This window comes from Chlamydotis macqueenii, chromosome 3 (assembly GCF_036417535.1).
Source record: "Chlamydotis macqueenii isolate bChlMac1 chromosome 3, bChlMac1.mat, whole genome shotgun sequence".
Classification (NCBI taxonomy): domain Eukaryota; kingdom Metazoa; phylum Chordata; class Aves; order Otidiformes; family Otididae; genus Chlamydotis; species Chlamydotis macqueenii.
In genome coordinates this window covers 106930542-106948965 of record NC_141558.1, presented here as the reverse complement: position 1 = coordinate 106948965, position 18424 = coordinate 106930542, and the positions used below count along the sequence as shown (strand labels likewise).

Below are 18424 nucleotides of genomic sequence, written 5' to 3'. Positions count from 1 at the left end.
AAACAAATCAAGAGACCCTAAATTGCTGCTTCCACTTTTTCCTCTTGAAGAAACCATCATGATGCTGGTTCTCACCTGAAATGTCTTGAGGTGCCACGATGATGGTGAGGGAAAAGTCAGTGCTGCACAGACATGTGTGATGGGAACAGCGTACCCTATCCGAACAAAAGGACTCATTATGCACGTTCATTAAATATACCCTCTGCTTGAAAGCACTGCAGCTGCAGCAGAGCCCTTGTTCTAGGAACTACTGTTAGAAAAAAGGCCATTTTCACTTGCCTTATTAGCTACAACTGCGGTGTCTTGTTTTTGCATGAATGTGCTGACAGACTGTTGTGGTTTTGTTTAGTGAGGGGGGGCCTAAGGTGGTGGCTTCTGCAGGAAACTGCTAGAAGTCGCTCCCCTTTGTTCAGTGGACTCGGCCGGGCCTAGGGCAGACCCACTGCTGGTCAAGGCCAAGCCAATTGGTAGCAGAATGTTCCGTGATAACGCCTCTGCGATAACGTATTTAAGAAGGGGAAAACAGAAAAAAAAAGAGAAGAGAAGATGTGAAGAAGCTGAGCGGGGGCAGAGGCGCAGAGGGGGAGGCACAGGCCTCATGGGCCTTGCAGGCCTCACCCTCTGGCCTCTCGCCAGGCAGCCGACTGGGCCCGACTCGGTCCAGCCCAGCTGCAAGAAGTGGAGAGGAGATGAGAAGTGAATAAGATGTGACGTGATGTAAAAAGATCCTGAGAGACATCTGCCAGCCTGTTGTGAGGAACGGCTGCAGACACCAAGGTCAGTTCAGAAGGAGGGGGAGGAGTAATGCGGCTCCTGGCCAAGATTCCCCTGCAGCCTGTGGTGACGACCATGGTGGAGCAGGTTGTCCCCCTGCAGCCCATGGAGGTCCACGGAGGAGCAGAGAACCACCTGCAGCCCGTGAAGGACCCCGTACTGGGGGAGGTGGATGCCTGAAAGAGGCTGTGGCCCATGGAGGGCCCGCTGGGGCAGCCGTTCTGGAAAGACTGCACCCCATGTAAGAGATGACCCACACCGGAGCAGTTATACGAAGGACTGTGGCATATGGGTGGGACCCCACAACAGAGTAGGGGAGGAATGTGAGGAGTTCTTCCCCTGACCATGAAGCAGTGGTGTAAAACAGCGCGTGATGAACTGACCGTAACCCCCACTCCCTCTTCCCCCCTGTGCCGCTCGGGATGGGGAAGGTAGTAGAGACAATGTTAAGCTTGGGAAGAGGGAGGGGTGGAGGGAGGTTATCTTGTTCTCTGTCTCATTATCCTGCTGTTTGTAGTAACAAATGAATAGTTTTCCTCAAGTCAAGTCTGTTTTGCCCATAACTGTAACTTTAAGGATTTCTCCCTGTCCTTATCTCAAACCTCGAGCCGTTTTTCCTTATATTATCTCTCCCTATTCTCTCTGATGGTGGGGGGAGTGAGAGAGAGACTGCGTAGTCTGGTCCCGATCGGGGCTGAACTACGACACAGACAAACCATCACTAAAATCCTACCTCCCCTTGACTCAATGACAAAAATTCCATTAGTTTAATCATAGAGAGATTTAACTCACGTTACTTACAAATGCCTGAAAACACTGGAGGAAAAAGTCTGGAAAGGCCAAGTGCTGTTCATGTAAACTCAGCAGAGTTGCTTTGCACACAAGTAAACATACAATTAGTTAAAAACCAAAACCAAAAAAAAGCAAGAAAAAGTAAATGCAAAATAACATGTAAATGCAAAATGACAGCAGCTCACCTTTTGAGGGGGCGGTCCGTGGTCGTCCAAGTAAGTGGAATTTCCTACAAAAAGAAGAAGGATGGAGATAAACAAAAGTAATCAAAGCAACTTCAAAACTTGCCAATTCATGGAACCAGTGTATCTCTTTCCCAGTCATTCTGTGGTGTCCAACAATTCAAGAAAAATAAATACTCTCTGCCTTATTTTTTGATTAACAAGAGAAAAACAAAACAAATTTGTTTTGGCTACGTTTGTGATAAAAGATTAGATGCACATTGTCATTTTAGCATAAAACTAAATTAGCCAAGGCAGCTTTAATTAAATAATCACGGCATTCAATAATTTGCATGACAACAATTGTCAGTTGCATCCTTGTATATTTTAAGCAAGTCAACACAGCTAACCTCAAAAAGATTTCCTAAATAATAAAGTATCAAAGGCCTTAATCAGATTTTTGTTCTGACTGAGCTGATAAGCACTCACTTATTTCTCTTCTAACATGGATTTTCCCCAACATCCAAGCTACACTTTTGTTCCCAAACAGTACCAATTGAATAGGAGTTATAATCTGATGTAATTACATCTGCCTTTTCAAGATGCTCTTTTAATTCGGATGAAAAGCCTCAGGAGAAAGAAAAAAAGAAAAAAAAAGAAAAAAAGGAAAAAAAAAAAAAAAAGAAAGCTTCTATAACTTTTGAGTGCTCCCTTCTTAGTTAGCTACAATAAAAAAGGCAACAATTTCCATCTTTTTACCCATTACTTAGAAACATATAATGAAACATAAAATACACCCTCCCACATACACCCATAGACTTTCCCACAACTGTCCTTCTCCCAAAGGATTAAATCAGGAGCTTTCCCAGCATGTCCCAGGAGAGGATGAAACCTTGCAGCAAGTCTAAAACTTCCCCTTGGGCTACACATGCCTCTCCGCTCAGTTATTCTCGTACCAAAGACAGCAAAAATACCTCTGCTCTAAACCTACATCAGTACGGAGTATGAGAATCATTTTTACACGTGCCTACTAGACATCCAAACATCACATGGAGGAGGACTGTAAAAATCACATCCCACTCATGAGCATCTCTGTTCCGGGGCATTGAATGGGCAGCAGATATTTCCTCTGTGGCTAGTGGGAGTAAAATATAATTTGGCACCAAAGAGCTCCTCTCGTGTCAATCTGGCCAAAAGGACACTGTGTCACATTGTTTTTTCTGGTACTCTAAAAACCAAAGAGATTTCAGAATCCAGGAGGCAGGAAGGAGAAGCTTGTGTGTGAGTGAGTGTGATGAATTTCCATGTACAATGAAAAGTCAGGATTACTTTGCAGAAGTATTTTGGTTTTTTTTCTATGCTTTTCCAGCGTAGGCCATGAAGTTATGAAAATCTGAGTCAAAAGGCTTCCAACTCATCTAAAGGTAAGGCCCAATACCCCAAAACTCATTCTTTTACAGATGTATGTACCTTGATCTTGCAAGTGTTCACACAACTACAAAAGTCTGAACAGTAACTTTTTGATGGTCATCTGAAATCAAGAATCATCTTCTGAAGCATACCAGAAACTCATCTTTCTATACATTTGACACAAATACTCATCCTTCAGACAACCCAGATGATTAATTTAATGCCATAGATAATACAACTGATTCCCTAGATTCAGGAGAATTTCTATTATTCATTCCTCTGATACGATTCTAACTGCCAGGGAAGTAATTCAGTTCCCAGACTGCTAACAGAGGTGCGTACGGCTTTCCAACAAAGCAGCTACTCCATACACAGTGAGATGGACTTGACAATAAGCATTTCAGGAAAGCCCAGAGTTACACCTGGGAGGTAAGCAAGGAAAGCTCTGTTAGTGTCTCTCTTTCCACACTCGCTCAGGATTTAACTTTTCTGTAGGATCAGGCTGTTACTATGTAGCTCACAGCAACTTTCTCCTCTTTGTAATTAAGCAAGCTGAAAGACTGCCACTGTTGTCGGTAAAAATAAATCCTATTGTTTTCTCATGGTGTCAGGAAAATGGTTTCATTTTGATCCATGCTAAAACAAGTGATGTTTGCTAAAAAGCATTTGTGTTGTCTAAACAACTAGGCACATTAGATATGCCATAAACATATGAAAACTACTAATTTGTTTAAAAAGAGTAGCAAAACGTTGATGTTTATAATTGGTATTAAAAAGAATACATTAATAGTCATATATACACCTCATATCCCCAAAATGTAGGCAGTTTATGCTTACCTAAATAGAAAGGAATATTATCTACATACATATTAACTGTATCTTTAGCAATCACCTACCATGGCCCATTCTGCTGTAGAGAAGGATTTGAACTACCACTTTTCCCTTGAGAAAACAGATCATTACAGCCATAGTTTATACAGTAACTTCTAGGGAAGTGTTAACTGTCTGAGCTATATTACGGAAACCTTTTTGAGATATTCTTTAAAATTAAGGAGCTAATAACCAATCTCACCTTTCTGTATCAGTAATCTATGTTCTTAGTATGCATAAAAAAGTTTCCTTACTTTGTAATTTTTTAATTATTAAAATTACATCAAATTGAACATACATCCTCAGTAGATTTGATTTCTGTTCTCAGAATGTTGGTTTTTTACAGCACAGTCTAGTTACTACTGTATCCACCTCAAAGATAACAGTACAATTTTGGCCCATTTTATATAGGTCTTCTTTACGGCAGTTTCTTGCTCAAAGCCAGAAGCAACTAAAAGTGATAGAAACTAGCTGCCAGCCAGACACAAGCTACCGAGGAAAAGAAGAGTACTGATTTGAAATCTAGTCTGAATAACCCACAAACGAAGAGCAGAGGAAGGAACGCTGCAGACATTCCCTGTGCCTTACGCTGCCCCAAACGCCACGTGCTGAGCCAGCTCCCTCTCCCTGGCAGACCTCCTGCTTCTGCTCCTCAGGCACGTGAACCAGAGCCGACCCCAGCATCCCCAGCAAGCCACATCAATTCAATAGTCTGAATTCTTTTGGGTTCAAGTTTTAAATGAGTATTTGTTTTCAGTAATAAAAGTAAAACCTTTTGCTGTATGATTCATACCATACCTTAAGTAAAAAGCACTAAAATAACTCAACAAATCCAGCTGCGATGGAGTGGGGCGGGGAGGCTCTGGGGTACACCGGCCAGTTCCTTAACCCCATGAAGCCCCATACGTGCTCTCACTGATCATCGTATCGTAGAACAGGGCTTGCTTCCATTCTGCTTGCAACACAGGGGCTGCATGACAGGAGCCTTAACGCACAGAAATATCCTGAAAAACGTGCATCTAGGTCAGAATACTTCTGCAGAAAACCTGCAGGAAAGATGACGACTTTCTAACAAAAGAAGAGGCCATGAGGAGCATATCAAGCATGACTCCTGAGCTGGGTATTTACAAACTTTAGGAACTTAAGACAGGATGCTGTTTTCACACACAGGGTACTTTTCAGAGAATACATCTCAGACTAGGTTAGTTTAAAAACAAAAGCAAAATTCAGCACTATAAATATTGCAATAATGGAGAAATACCAAGGCAAAGCCAATCTATGTACTATTGTCCGCTAAGAGATGACAAAGTAGTAGCAAAAAGAGAGTTTCACCATAAAAATCAGGGACTTAGGAATGAATACCATAAACACCGCAACCACTGTTCATAAGCTCAAGTGTTTACTATAACTACATCAACACGACAAGCTTAACTAAGATGGAGAATATTATTATGCAGCTTTTATATGCTCTGGCACAGACAGCATGTGTTTGACATCACCAAGTACCACCAGAAGCACAAAGGCTTTCTCTGACAGAAATGATAAAGTGATAGAAGAGGAGGTAATCTTTCCTCATTAAGAGTCCAGTCCATTGCCCTGAAGCAACCTGTGTCATTAAATTATTAGGATGACTTCTCTGAAGTCTTTTAATAAAACTTTACTAAAGACACCGTTGTTCTTTGCTGCTCGACAAGACACTTCTAGATTTATTTTTCTCTTCCTGTAGAGGAGTATTTATTCTTTAAAAATAAAATTTTCTGCCTTATATATTCTACCTTCCTGTAATAGCATAAAAGTCTAAGGCATTAGAAACAAGTCAGACAGAATAATCAAGTCTCAAAACAGTGGTATTATGCATTCCACAAATAGGATCAACAGCACACTTGAGCTGACTGAACACACAGTCTCCTTCAGTCCCTGTCAGGAAGGAAAAAAAAATAATTCAGCTTTATTACAGAAAATAGTGAATATGTGGAAGCAGTCCAAATTTTTCCATAATTTATTATCTTTGAGGTTAAGTGAATCAGCTGTATGTAAAATCTTTGGGGAAACCTGTGGTTATGTTCCTTTTTTCTTGGAATCACTGAAGTGTGGGGGTTTTGCTTGAAGCAAGCCAAGTTTATAGAGAGAAAGATGGTCAGTCACCAGGATTAAGGACAAGTATTACTGTGTCCAGTTCACAACCACAGAAAACAATAATAACTGTGATCCTGGAAAAAACCTTTCCAAAAAATGACCTGGGAGTATGCAAAGAGATGGTAAATGGGCTTATGTATGAACTGAAGACCTTTTGATAGCAACCAAAACAGGATCACTCCATTTGAACAATTTAAATATCACGTGGAAAGAATTAAGTAGAGATGAAGGGAGAAAGCCAACATGGAAAATGTGGAGTTTTGACTACTTTCCTGGAGCTGGGTTTTCCCTTGGTGGGAGTCACAAGCAGCAGTCTAAGGGAGCTGGGATCCAGCTACTGCCAAATTTAACGTGTCTTGTGAAAATCTTACTTTGTTTTCCTCACTTGGTCACCGCCCTCAAGCTTCCAGGCGCCAATACAATCTTTACTGGCGTACCACACCTTAGATCATCTGATGCCTAGAGGGAAGGAGCAGTTTAATAGTTGTCTGATGAGTCTTCTGGTCTGGAAGTCCAGGCTTTGAAGAATGACTCCCCCACCAAGCACCCCTCCTCATTAAGAACTGTTAGACTCCATGATCTTAAAGGTCTTTTCCACCCAAAATAATACCATGATTGTGTGATTCCAAATAAATTAAAGTGCCAGTGAGCAATCAGAAGAGCATCAGTTCTGCTTTGCTTCCAGACAAAAAATTACTTAAGCAAGAAACTGTAAAGCTACCCACAACCAAAGTGAGTTCACAGCTCCCCAGTGCCAGTTATCTTTTACTCTATGCAATTTCCTCACTCTTTTCTTTCCACTATGAAAAATATCCTGCTCCAGAAAACACAGAGAAGGCTGCACTCGAACAGGATGCTTGTGGCTGGCAGCACATACCCAGGCCAGACAGGAGCGCCAGAACAACAGACTGGGGGTGGTTTCTGCAGTTTATTCTGAGCCTCCTGCATTTTATAAGTGTGTCTGTCTTTTTTTTTTTTTTTTTTTTTTTTCCTCCCAGTGGAGCAGGGACATCATTAGAAATTTCATAGATTTTTTTTTTTTTTTTTTTACACAACTGAAATAATAAGATCATCTTAGTCATCATATCATGGAGCCCTTCCTTTGCGGTTCAAAGGCAGGAAAGGGGCTAGGGACTACAATTTGAAAACTAGTAGCTTAGCAAAATGACATTGCCCAGCTCAAATCCAAACCTAAAAGGAAAACCCTGCTATTGCTGAGGTCAGCAGAGCCACACCAACTTTAACAGAGGGAACTTTTTCAGAGGTGTACAGAGAAAATTAACATAGCAAAACCCCACCGACCAGTCTGAACCGGAATACAAAGTAGCTTATTGCAAGTTCTTCCATCATATGTAAAAGGCTCTCTGCCTACAATTGGTTTCCTCTGTGCAAGACAAACATCCTGTCAAAATTTTCATTTTAACCATGAAAAAAAAAGTAGAGTAAGCATTCTTTCTTAAAAAAACATTCTGAAATGGACTTTCATGCTTCCTTTCAAAACATTTTGGTTATTCCTCATTTTTTTTTAAATCATAAATACCAAAAAAAACCTCAAACCCATACATTTAATTCACTCTACATCACTGCATACAATCAAGTAAAGAAGCTGAAACATGATAAAATACCTATTTGGCTTTATTACCCAGTCAACCGAACCCTGGAAACTTCATTAAGACATAATTCATATTTGTTTACCTACCATTTTTATACTTCTAACACAATTAGGAGAGGAAATTGGCACACATAAGTACAGTTTTTGAAAACTTACTGGAAATTCTGCATATGTAATATATACAAAAGTACCACTGGAATACAGATACAAAGGGTTTAGGAAAATGGTAGGTTCTAAATGAGTGAAGAATATACATCAGAGAAAGGTTCTAAATGAAGAAAAATACTTTTATGACAAGTATTAAAGAATACTGACTTTCTGTACACTTATCAGTTTGTCCAAATCTGTTACTGTCCATATTTATACACCTGTCTTTTAACATACTCAAGACTAGCGTGTTAACTTGCTCCACAGATCAATTTCTTAGGAAAAATGTCCACATTAACTGCATTTGTTACATTCAAACATGCTGAAATGTATAACAAAAAATCATAAATAAGAAATTCAAGACTTCCAGTGGTTTAGTACAAATTAAAAATTAAAAAAAAAAAAAAATCATCGAAGTTCTGATATGACCCCATCTATCCAAATTATGTGATCTACAGCAAGCAGACATCGAGTTTATCAGTGATATTCCTGGTGCTGGTGCTTTTTGCTTTTGCTTCCACCCTCTAATGACAGACTTTCCAGCCTACAATTCTAGAAGATGAAAGACCAATTTTAATGAACGTTTAGAAGGACTGGCTAGATGAAATTGAATATACAATAATGAAAACTGTTGGGTAAAACTGCTCTCAAATAAGGAGAGAAATCCTTCCCTCTTACAAACTCACAAAGACAGACCTAAGTAGTTTGACATTAGAAAGTTCGTAATGGTTACGCCTTGCTTCAACACCTCTTATACTGAAAGGTAATAAACATTTCAAAATGTACAGACACATGTTTCATTTTATTGTTTGTTTTGTCAATAAAATGCTTTATTATTACTAGGGGCAGCAAGAGGAACAAAAATCAAATAAACTAACAAAGCCAGCCCCAACAGGTATTTTCCTGCAGCCAAAGGAAAAGCAGATATGCAGCTCTTTATCAAGACAGTGCAGAGAAAACTTAACGACCAAAAAAAATAAAGTGCCATTAAACCAAACTATTTCAATTTTATTTGAATGCATTTCGCTATGAGAACACAGACTGTGATTTATCTCTGTGGCCAGGTAGCTCTTTACTAAGTACACCTCAAAGCCCCATTAATCTGTTCTTCATCTTCACTCTACTTTTCAGCTGGTTCTCAAATTGTGCTTTCTCATGTCACATAGCAAGTGGACACTGATTAAACATGGGTGGGTTGTTTGGGTTTTTTTTCCACCAAAAAAAGATTTTTATCCTACCTTCTGTCACAAAAGTGTGCCAGATGTTTTGTAATGACTTGTATTCTTTTGTTAATTCCCTTAGCAAGATTTACCTTAACAAAAATGCAGAGTCAGTTCTATAAATACACATTACCATGCTTCTCGGTGACTTTTGGGGTGCCCCTGGGAAAAACTCTCATCCCAAAATGTGTGGTCAAGCAATACTTACAGCTAGGCAACTACAAATGAAGCTGTTCAAAGTTTAAGGGGTGAGCTGGGAAAAGCTCACAGTTCAACTGCTGAACTGCCAGCCACCCACTGAAAACACACAAAGACTGCTCTCCTACTTCATTTTCTAACTGGCTAACACGAGAAGAATAGGGGAAACTGTATCAAATTACTACAGCTGAATACAAAAAGGATCAGTGTAGCACAGAAACCAGCAAGTTAGAGAGGAGTAAGAAACATCTGACATTTGGAAATGGGCTTGACTTAATGATGCTCCGGTAGCATATACAGGCTGCATTAAGAACTGTCTTTGAACATTAACAGAGAATGAGTGAGTGAAAATCTGTCTGAAAGACAGTTCTCTGAAAGTAGTTATCAAAAACCAATACTCTTAAATTGGAAACAGAAAAATGCTGCAGTAAGGGGGATGCAGATTGGTCACCAGTGGAGATCTCCAAGGCAAATTAAACCTGCTCCTACTCCAGCCTTATTTCTTTTTAATGTGTGTTGTTTTGGTTTGGTTTGGTTTCTTTAATCAAGCAAAGTTCCCCTGGGTGTTGTTCTGGGTCCTATCACTCAATATTCTCATTCATTACTTGAAAAAAAAAAATGCATTTAGGAGCACTGGTATTAAACTTGATAACAATATCAAATGAATGGGTTTGACATCCGCTGAAACTCTGGGGTGAACACAGAAAGATGCTGATCAGTTAAAGCGGTCTGAAAACATAAGGTGCAATTCAGTAAAAACAAACATTAAAACTTCAACTTGTATAAGAGCAGCATCTTCCTAAAAGCAGAATATAAACAAAGGGGAAACTGCAGAAAAGAGCGTAGGGAGAGACGCTGGGAGGTGGGTACCAATTCTCTCCTCCGGATCTCTTTGAGCACTCTATGAAAAATTTCAGGAAGATCTTTTCACTCCAGGCTACAGTGGATGTACAGTGAAAGTTTCACTAGCCTGGCAAAAAGTCTGCTTTAATTGACTGTCATACGAATAAACTTTAAGCCTTAGGGTTACTCCATTTCCCCTTTTTCCTCCAGAGTGATAGACAGGCACAAGATTATTCGCAGGCCATTTGCCTTCATCAGAGAAAACTTTTTTTACCTCTACCCTGCAGAATGCACGACACACAGAAAGAAATTTTGTGGGACAAAAGATGATGGCAGGGCCGTGACACCTCTTCTCTCAATGCGCATGCTCTCCCCTGCACGGAGAGCAGCACACCCAACGCAGGAGACCTCCCTCTGCACATCTGAAGTAGAGGACTGCAACTCCACAGATAAACCCTCTCGCTACAAGGCTCTCCCTTACCAAAGGGATGGCAATCTAAAGGTGGGGTTGAGGGCTGGACGAAGGACAGAATGATGAAGCTTCAATAAAGACCCTGTCACATGCAAGGCCTCTTAGTCCCACTTCATGTTGCCATTCAGACTCCAGGGAATCTTTATCTGACCAGACACCTCCTCAGATGATACCAGTCTCAAGAGTTTCCTATTACATCAACACCAGACACCAGTTCTGCTCTTTCGAACGATGTTTTTCCAGACACAAAGATTTTATTATTTAAACTTAACCCATCTTGCAAGCTTTATTCCTGTCTACTGCATTTACGCTGATATTTTCAGATCCACCTCTCTCTTTTACCCCTGCACAGGCAATCTTGGAAAACAGCAAGTCAATGAATTTTGGAAAACAGCCAGCTGGCAAGTCACCACTTATTCAACAAAATCTTTTATTACTATTATTAGTATTATTAAATACTATGCTGCAAATGCCGTCCAGAATGGGTTGTTTGTTGGGCGTTTGGTTTGAAGTTCCTGTCCCTGGAGGCACATTTCCGAGAAGCTGCCTAGGTCTGTGGTCTGACCCCAGCGACACCTTCCTAGTGGAGAAGAAACAAACACGCTTCACAGACAATTGCTCACTTAAAGCTCTAAAGAACTATTCACATTTTAATCATGCTAAAGCCAAATGAGTTTTCCTTGCGTGTGCTTTTCACAACATCTCTTGAGTCATACGGTTGCTATGATTTTCTCAAACTTTACAGAAGCAGCTGCGTTTAGGATAACGTTTAGGATACCCTCATATGAGGTAGCCCGCAGGATCAACCTATATGTCTGTATGTTTTCACCTTCCTCTACAACTCAGGTTCTCTTCTTATTTGACCTCAAAAAGTACGACGGAAAATAGAGTCTTTTTACAAGACTGTCTCCTTTCCCTCCTATCATTTTTTTTTTTTGTGCCATGATAGAATCACTGTAAAACCCTTCCCTTTACTTATACAGCTCTTGAAAAGAAAGAGCAATCTATGTAAGAAGTGGCTATCTTTGTATTGCTTTCTCCTCTGAAGATAAAAATTTACAAATTATTTAACCATTATTAGCTTCCCATCCTCAAAAGGCTTAACAGGCACAAAACTGGAAGAAGCACTTCTTGCCAAGGTCTGCCAGAAGCCTGTAACTGCAAAACAGAATATATAAGTAGGTCAGATAAGGAACATGCTGTAACTGAATGAGCTATTTGTTCTTTGTGACACTTCAGCATAAAGTTTCATTAATCTCTATTACAAAACATACTAAAGTGTCAGATGGTTTTCTATGCTTCAATATGATTTAACACACATATTTTCCATTACTATAAATTCTTTGGCCAAACTGCTCAATTTTCACACTATCCAGCTGCTGGCTTCTGTTCACTATGACATTTTAACTCATTTCTATCCGTGTCTCAAACAGATGCATTTGAGTGATGAAAAGACTTCTCAGTGCAAGTGGTTTGTATTTTAGGAATTTCTATATAGAAATTGCATGTTTAAAAATAAGAGGCAAGATTCAGCAACCACAGAGCACTGGACTTGGCTTAAACCTTATTTTCCATTTCAGCACACCCTTTCATCTCCTGCAACTGTAAAAGGACGGGATTAACCCCATTCCTGGCATTCCAACCCCTTGTAATATGTACCTTCTATTCCAGATTTCAGCCTTTACTGAGAAAAGAGTTATTTTAGTACACAGAACAGGTAACTTAAAACTCAATGTTTCTGAAAGAATCATCATCGCCTATAAAGCCCTGCAAGAGCCAGGCACAAACATTACAACTTCTAGAAAGATGACTTTTTCTGCCTTCTGCCTCACTTCTCATGATCTTAAACAAGATTTGTACCTGGTTTTGTACCAGTGCATAATATGTTAGATCGATTCACAAACATTCTGTAGGATGAGCCATGAAAAAATTATTCAATGTATTGTTAGAAAAACTTTTGCTCTTCAAAATCGAATGTCCTTATTACTGAAGCCCAAGATCCACAACGCACAACCTGTATGAGAGAGATAACACAACATTCTTGACTTTCATCAACTCACAAACGTATCCAACAGTAAATACAAATATGTACTGATGTTTTTTCACAAATAATAAACCGCAAAGATTTGGCCATCAATTACCAAGCATTTAGTATGCTTTCAATTTTCCAAAGTTTGAGCGAAAACATTTGGAAGACAACAGACACATTAAGAGTTTTCAGATGTATTGATTAATTCTTGCGGCCTTAAGCTCTCCATGGACTAAAACAGTGCCTCAAAAATGTCAGCAGTGACAGGTTCGGCATTAATGTATTTATTTTAAAAAGCTAACTAAACGGGATGCAGTGTCCTACAACCACACAAGCAGTCCAAGTTTCATCCACCTCAGCAGAAGTCTCCAAATTGGCGTTATTCCTCTCATACTCTCTATCTGCCTCAGAAAGACTGGCACTTTCCATATATACTATGAACCTGACTGGTGAGGAGTTCAACTCGATGAAGGTACTAAGAATGTCTAAAACGCATTTTGACTCACTGGGATAACTGTTTATTTAGGACGGCTCTTGGGTGCTCTGACCGCACTTAGGAACTCTGAGATGCAAACATTCACTACTGGTAACAATTACCTAGGCGTGCTCTTTCTTTTTATATCATTTTCCTGTGTTTTATTTAGTTTGCAAAACCACATCAGGATGTCACCACTAAGATGTGGCAGTTTAATAGATCTCTAACTGCCACTCACCAGCCCTTCTGCAGACTACGCTTCTTACAAGAGACATCTTAAAATATATGAAAAACATCTGTGCCATGTAGACTACCACAATACAGTAGCCACTATCTAAATTCAGCTTCTCAGTGTATATATGCATTAAGATAATTTTTTTACTATATCTACATATAACCATATAAATATAGCTCAGCAACAATCTTTGCTTTCCTTGAATGGTTGGGAGACTCCTAACCAGTATGAAATTAGTTGTTTAAAAAAGCCAAAGGTATTCATACTGGCACATACTACAGGACAGTATAACTTAGATGTCCTAAAAATAATACACACCCTGGTAATGTAATGCAATAATACATACCTGTCAGAGTAAGAATGCTTTTTTAATGCCAGAGCTTTATGGCAAGGCCTTTAAACTTCTGAATTGTTGTAATCATATAGCAGGCAGAATGGTGTCATTCTACAACATTTCACATTTCTGTCATTTCAGTGACAGTATTTCATTTCTACAAATTTCCATTGAGATTGGCTCAGATACAGAGTGAAGAAATTGCAGCATACTGAAATTAACATTCAGACACATGAAAAACACAATTCTTTGTCCTTTATTCTGTATTAGATTCTACATTTCTCAGGACATTTGGTCACCAACAATGACAGAGAAATCTACCTAGAAAAATCTAATCTAGAGAATTGTGTATCATTTTACATAAAAGAAAGCCTGAAGACTCTGTAGAGCCAAGCCAGGCTACTGTTTAACGTTATCTAAACGCCAAGAGCAGCACTTGTTAACATGATTTTATGAAAATGTCAAAATGAACTACTAAACACTGTTTCTTCTCATTTTGTTATACCTAAGCAAGAATACCAAAATAAAATCTTATACAAATGTAATACATAAGAAGTATCTTCTCCCCTATTACAAAATGTACAGAGTTACAGTTTTCTATGTATTAGAAGCTCAAGTACTAACTCACATAAAAGTATACCTCAGTTTACTTTTACATACTATGTTTCCTGAAGTAAAAACATTCTTATAGGGGAAGATCATTCAGCTCTCACTCATTAATTTTCTTATGGCTTTGTCTTTCTTCACATAGGATTTATGTCCCTTTACAACAGAGGTTTTCAAAGTACAGTAAGTCTGAAGTTAAATTATTGAGTTCCCCAGTCAGCAACATATCACAAAAGTCACTTCTTCTAAGTGAGCTCCATTTAGCATGGCTGGCATCTTTACGCAGGAGATGTATAACGGAGATGCAATCACACAAGCACCACAGAAACAAAATTAAATCTCATTCCACATACTGAAATGTTTGCTGCTCACAGGTTTTGTTTGTTGTTTTTTTTTTTTTCTTTAATGCTTACGTTTTAAAGCCATATGACAGCCTGGATATCCTGCATCTTGAAAGAGGCCATTTTCAGGGGATCAATACTCAGATTTTTCTGAAGCCAGGTACCTAACAATTAAAGAACCTAGCAACTCCACACACTGAAACAATGGTCTGCAGTGTAAAAATCATCAGGACAGAGAGACAACTACGTGGATGGTGCCTGCAGGACCAACATTAGTTACATACAGAGAATGTAATGCTTCTGTGGGTTGTCCTGACCTCTGATCTAAAGACAGAAGGTACTTTTGGATGAATACTGAACTCTCCTTTGAATGGACTCTTGTGGGAAAGGGATTATATTTCAAAAAACACCCCAAAATCAGTATAATGCCAACATCCAATTTGTTTCAATCTGAACGCAGCCTTCGCACTTTAAAGGAGTACCTTTGACTGAACTGCACTGCTGCAGCAGCAGGCACGCTCAATTTCCTACCCTGCTATGAAGATGAAATAACCTTTCAGCAATGGTTGTAGCAGATTGCTCATGGCTTCAGTACCCTTGGCCTGAGAATGCTCTAGGCTTTCGGACATGTGTCAGGACTTCTGTGGCATTATTTTCCCCTCTTGCCCTCCAAAAATTCATCTCAGACTTCCTACCACAAGTCGTTTTGTTCGAGGTCTTGATGTCCTTATGGATCTGCTATCAGCAGCTCTCATGCTATGGTCAGCCAGAGTGTCAGCTCCTCAGCTCCCCTAACTCCAAACAAAATACAGCTGTGAAAACACCTCCTCTCTGCTGCAACTTCACACAAGCCCTTTAAGAGGTCTCCACTGTTTTCTTCTCATTTCCCACAGCACTTTCCACTGTATGATATTATTTACCAGTCAAGAACCCTCCAGGACTTATTTTTGTCAAACCTTAAAACAATGTAACTACCCTAGCTGCCTTCTCAAAACTAGTACCTCATTTTTTACTCAAATTAAAACAAATAGTTAAGGGGAAAAAAAAATATCATCAGCCTGAGACAGACTTCTGGCACTGAAAATATACCAGCCCAAGCTGTTGAAAATTAGGAAGCTGAAAATGAGACCTTAAGGAGGTAAAAGTAGGGTACAAACCTTGACAAAATACTGTGGCACTGGGATTACTAATATTCATACTTGAGAAGTCACCGGTGTATTTACTCAGGTTGAAATGTGAGGTCGCAGCCAAGGCACAAGCAATAAAAAAGTGCTTCAAATGACTCAACTGGGCCCAGAGCCCCTCCTGCCATGCCAGGCCATTTTCCTCCCTTCTTTGCAATCCTTCCTTAAAGTGAGACAAAACAGTGTCACCTCAGACATCTCCAGCAATTTCTTCCTTGGAGTCATTTTAAAATCTAAATCAAAGTTTGATTTACATTTATAGACATAAACTGACCTAAAATCCCGGTGAAGGGTTACTTTAGTACGGTAGTTATTGGAAAGCCATGGGAGCAACTGATGAAATAAGTTTTACACCAGTAACACTTGCAGGATTGAGCCTTCAGATTAGCACCTCTTTGGAAAGAGGATACAGCCTACGGACATGCTCATGTAGCGCCCAGCACTGACTAACTTCACAATTAATTAAAACACATCAGGTTTCCAGCATCCCTAAGAGTTTGTTATTCATTCATTTAAGTCCAGGACTTTACATACTCTTAAACTTGTTGCTGTTTCTTTGAGATGTAAACAAGGATTGCATTTAGCTCCTAAAAACCCTGAAATACGCTGCCATTTTAGTTCATGGAAACTTGAAGCAAGAGGCATAAATACGGTGCCATCAGCTGGAACACGTGGCCAGCGAGTACAACTCAGATTTTGCACAGGCGGCTACACAAGGGTCATGTAAAACTAGACCATTTTACATCAAGATGCAGACTCCTACATACCACCCTGAGTGGAGACCAAGGTGGTTGCGTTGCTTTTGTTTTCTTTTTAGAAACAAATAGCCTGGTGCATGAATCACAGCAGGAAACCAGTGCACATCCCCCCCAAAACTAAAATCAGAAAAAGCCTAAAGCTCAACAGCAGAAGCAGGAAGGTCAGCTTTGCCCTCACACACCATTTGTAGTTTCGATTTGCTCATTGCTTCTCTCCTTCCTCCTCACCTGCTATTTTAGAAGTGTGTCTTTATTGTAATGGAATCATAGATTATTCTACAGATGATCTCCACGGGAAGAAAAGCAAATTTGCACTTGATTTATCATGTCATATTAAGCTACTATTTCTGCTTGGGCTGGGAATGATGCCAGCAGGCTCAGCATACCCTCTTCCGCCACCTTCAGTCAAGCAAAAGCTTCCAGGGCCTTCTGCTTCTCTCTAGCATTCCACAGACCGTAGCTCTGATGATCTCCCGTTTCACAACGCAGCTGAATGACAGGCTCCATTTTCACCATGTATTCTCCTGGCACTGGCTGAATGTTTAGTCAAACTTTAAGTACCACGACTGAAAGCTATTAACTAACAGAAGTCATCCCTTATGAACTCCCCGGGAGAAGAAAAAAAAACAAACAAACAGAAACATGGATATCAGCACCTCGTCACTGACATTGCAAAGTCTCGGCCCTGCGCCGCAGCCTCCTGGGCTATGCTGGCAGCTGGGCTGCTGCAGGTACACAGACTCAAGGAAAATCCCAGATCCCATGCAAAATGCCAGCCTCACTTCAGGGGGCAGGGCTACATCCTCAACCTCTTCCACCATCACTACTGAATCTGAGAGAGCTACCAGCAACAGCAAGATCACTTAAGATAAACACCTACAGAGCCTGAGACACAATGTTCACAAGCTGCCAACATCCACAGCTCCCAGGAATTGTGAGCTCCCAGGAATCACAAGCCTTGACTTACACTGTAGAATTATAGAATCATTTAGGTTGAAAAGACCTATAAAATTGTCAAGTCTAACCGTTAACCTAACACTGCCAAGACCACCACTAAACCATGTCCCTAAGCACCACATCTACACAGCTTTTAAACACCTCCAGGGATGGTAACTCAACCACCTCCCTGGACAGCCTGTTCCAATACTTGACAATCCTTTTGGTGAATACATTTTTCCTAATATCCAATCTAAACCTCCCCTGCCACAACTTAAGGCCATTTCCTTTTGTCCTGTTGCTTGTTACGTGGGAGAAGAGACCAACACCCACCTCCCTACAACATCCTTTCAGGTCGCTGTAGAGAGCAATGAGGTCTCCCCTCAGCCTCCTCTTCTCCAGGCTAAACAACCTGAGTTCCCTCTGCCATTCCTCATCATACTTGTGGCTCCAGATCCTTCACCAGCTTTGTTGCTTTTTTTTGGACATGTAATTTGAACACATTTGAATGCAAACAGATCAAAGCTACTGTGGGAGCTAACACAGAAAAAGGGTAGTGCAGATGAGTCCCAAGAAATGTGGAGCGAACCATTACAGCATCAGGTGGATCCCTCTCCTCTTTCACCAAAAATGAACTGGAAAAAAATATTAGCAAGCTGAATTGTTGTTAAGGAGTTTTTGGACTTCTGCAGTTGTTTCTCCAACTTGTGAATTCAAGAGAGTTGACCCAATACATTGACAGACATCAGTACCATTGCTGGGGCTAAGGCAGACAATGCACGAGCAGCAAATAGGTTATATCATCACATTAGGTAATGGTGCTCTAGCCACAAACCACAAGAAAAAAAAATAAAAACAAACAAAAAAAAAAACAAAGAAAAATCAAACAGC

At 40.0% G+C, this 18424-nt stretch overlaps 1 protein-coding gene across 1 annotated transcript in view; it reads right to left on the bottom strand.

Moving 5' to 3' along the window:
* The window catches only part of UST (uronyl 2-sulfotransferase), a 165870-nt gene that overhangs the window by 101111 nt on the left and 46335 nt on the right, over positions 1 to 18424 (bottom strand). The window contains exon 2 of the mRNA XM_086745714.1: positions 1752 to 1795. Coding sequence (XP_086601840.1) covers positions 1752 to 1795 — 44 coding nt within the window. The remainder of the gene's footprint in view (positions 1 to 1751; positions 1796 to 18424) is intronic.